This window comes from Otolemur garnettii, unplaced genomic scaffold (genome assembly GCF_000181295.1).
Source record: "Otolemur garnettii isolate 467f Iridium unplaced genomic scaffold, OtoGar3 scaffold00366, whole genome shotgun sequence".
Taxonomy (NCBI): Eukaryota; Metazoa; Chordata; class Mammalia; order Primates; family Galagidae; genus Otolemur; species Otolemur garnettii.
In genome coordinates, this window is record NW_003852761.1 from 50,536 (window position 1) to 52,881 (window position 2,346).

The 2,346-nt window shown below is 34.1% G+C and overlaps 1 protein-coding gene across 1 annotated transcript in view; it reads right to left on the reverse strand.

Annotated features, from left to right (window-relative positions):
- Positions 1–798: 798 nt before the first annotated feature.
- Positions 799–2,346, reverse strand: part of LOC100944281 (vomeronasal type-1 receptor 90) — a 2,948-nt gene continuing 1,400 nt past the window's right edge. Inside the window, exon 2 of the mRNA XM_003803617.2 lies at positions 799–1,694. Coding sequence (XP_003803665.2) covers positions 799–1,694 — 896 coding nt within the window. The remainder of the gene's footprint in view (positions 1,695–2,346) is intronic.

The window sequence follows — 2,346 nt, forward strand, 5'->3', positions numbered from 1 at the left end:
ATTCTTTAAGATGAGAGATTACCATTTTATATTTCATGTTTTAAAATAAAAACATGTTCATAAATATTACTTGGTGCAGATATCTAAAAATACTCAAAAGTTACCATTATCCACAAATTACCTAACAAATTGAATAGGAAAATATGAGCACTTTCTAAGAGCACAAGTAAATTAAAAGAATTCTTAGGAGTAATCAAACCAAGAAGACAGTTGTCTCTTCAGGTACCGTACAGTCACCTGGACCTCAAGGTTTTGGGGACTGTTCAACAAAGAAAATTACTCAAGGAACTTATCCCAAATAAATTTTTCAAATGTGCAAACCAAATTATTTTCAAATCGTAATTTCTTATAGAGTGTGAAGCAAGGTGAGTGCATCATTTCTAGACGTGTGTAATACAGATAATAGAAAAATGAAGAGTGCTGAAAGAAATTATTGTTCTTACTATAATTGGATACCTGGCTGAAATATCTTTACTAAATAAGAGTAACATAAAATATTTTTGGAAGTAAGAAATAATGGAATGAGGTAAAATACTGATAACTTATCACCAATAGAAGCTTCTTAAAATACAGAAGTTTTCTTATAGGAAGTTCAGGGAAGCAAAACAAAATATTACAAAGTTCTAAAACATGAGACATCAAGTTTTGGAGGACAGTGAACTTTAACAACCACTTGGTTTTTAACTGCTTCAGCTTTAAAATAATTGATATATAATAAATGTAAAATTTGACACGTGTTAATTAAATCAAGTTATCTTCTACAAGAATAATTTAACTAATGGCAGAAGAACCTATTCTTCAGAGAATTACTTTTACTAGGAATCTATGCCACTTATATTGCATATTCTGAAGAATATTAATTATCCTTTTGTCTGAACTGAGTAGCACCAAAGGACTGACTGTGGCATAGGTATTGACCATAAGATGCTGGACACCCTGGATGATTGGGCCATAAGCCCATAACATGGTTGAGTAGAAAGAGATAATTAAATCCACCCAGTACATTACCACAAAGAAACTCACTAGCAGCAGGATGGTCTGGGTGGCCCTCTTCTCTGGGGAGGCTTTAGAGGAAAGCCTGGCGCTATGAAGGTGCTGAGACCGTCTCTCATGCCTGAGCAGGAGGATCACCATGTATGCGCTTGAGAGCAGCATGACTCCTACAAAGGAGACATGCCTTGATAATGACAGAGTAAAAAGAAGACCCCTGATGATGGAGCTCATGGGAGAAAGTGAGCAGTATTTATCTAAATTCAGTAGATTTGTCTGGGTCATATTAGAAGTAGCTACAGTATAGAAGATCATGCCACTGTTAAAAGACAAGGTGAAGGACCACAAAAAGAATAAAACATGAACAATGTAATCTGTGGATTTACGTTTAAATCTGGCCAACCAGGAGGTGCTGGGGCTGATGGTGATGGCCTGGAGTATGCTCAGGAGGCTGGTGGTGCAGATGGAGAGATCCTTGAACACTCTGCTCAGGTAGAAAAATGCCTTGCATTTAAAGTCCCTATGAAAATTCAATGACTCAAAGAGTTCTGGAGACCCCAATAACACTGCAATGAAGAACATCACTATGTGAATGAAGGCCAAGTGACAGATGATCAGGTCTGTAGGTTTCAGCCTATGATCCAGAGGAAGTATGAAGAGGCAGAAGAGAAAGAGAAAGGTGTTGGCTGAGATTCCAATACCAACTTGTAAAACCAGGCAGTTTTTAATGGTAGCATAAATGAAATATAGATAGTAGTAGTAGTAGTAAAGGGTAAATAGTAGGTAGTAGTAAAGGTAAATAGTAGGTAGTAGTAAAGGGTAAATACTTGTATATCTGAAAAAAATAATCAGACATTATCAGTGTTTTTGTAGTCAAAATTATCACCACTATAATTTTTTTGTTTCTCTCAGTAATTAACTCTTCTTATTCTATACAAATGATTAAAAATACAGCTGCACAAGAAAACCTGGATGTGGTATGTACATTTTAATCCCACTTTCACAATGTATTTCTTTTAATTAATGGAATTTTCAGATCCATAAAAGAATTTTGTGATTCTACAAGTATCCAGGGTGTGATTGCAAGAAATGGACAAATTATTGTTCAAATTAATTGAATTAGGAACTTCTGGAAATTTCAAGCAGTTCTGGATATTTCAATTGTAAAATATGAAATAATATAAAGTAAAAATATTGCTTTCAGTTAAAGAATTCAATTTGAATTATGTTCCATATATTACAATAGAAATTAAAACCTTGGTATGAGTATCTTAATATAAAATGTCATTTTTAAATTAGTATTCCCTGAGCAAAGTATCACAAGAATGGAGGAAAAAGTATCCAATGTACACACCC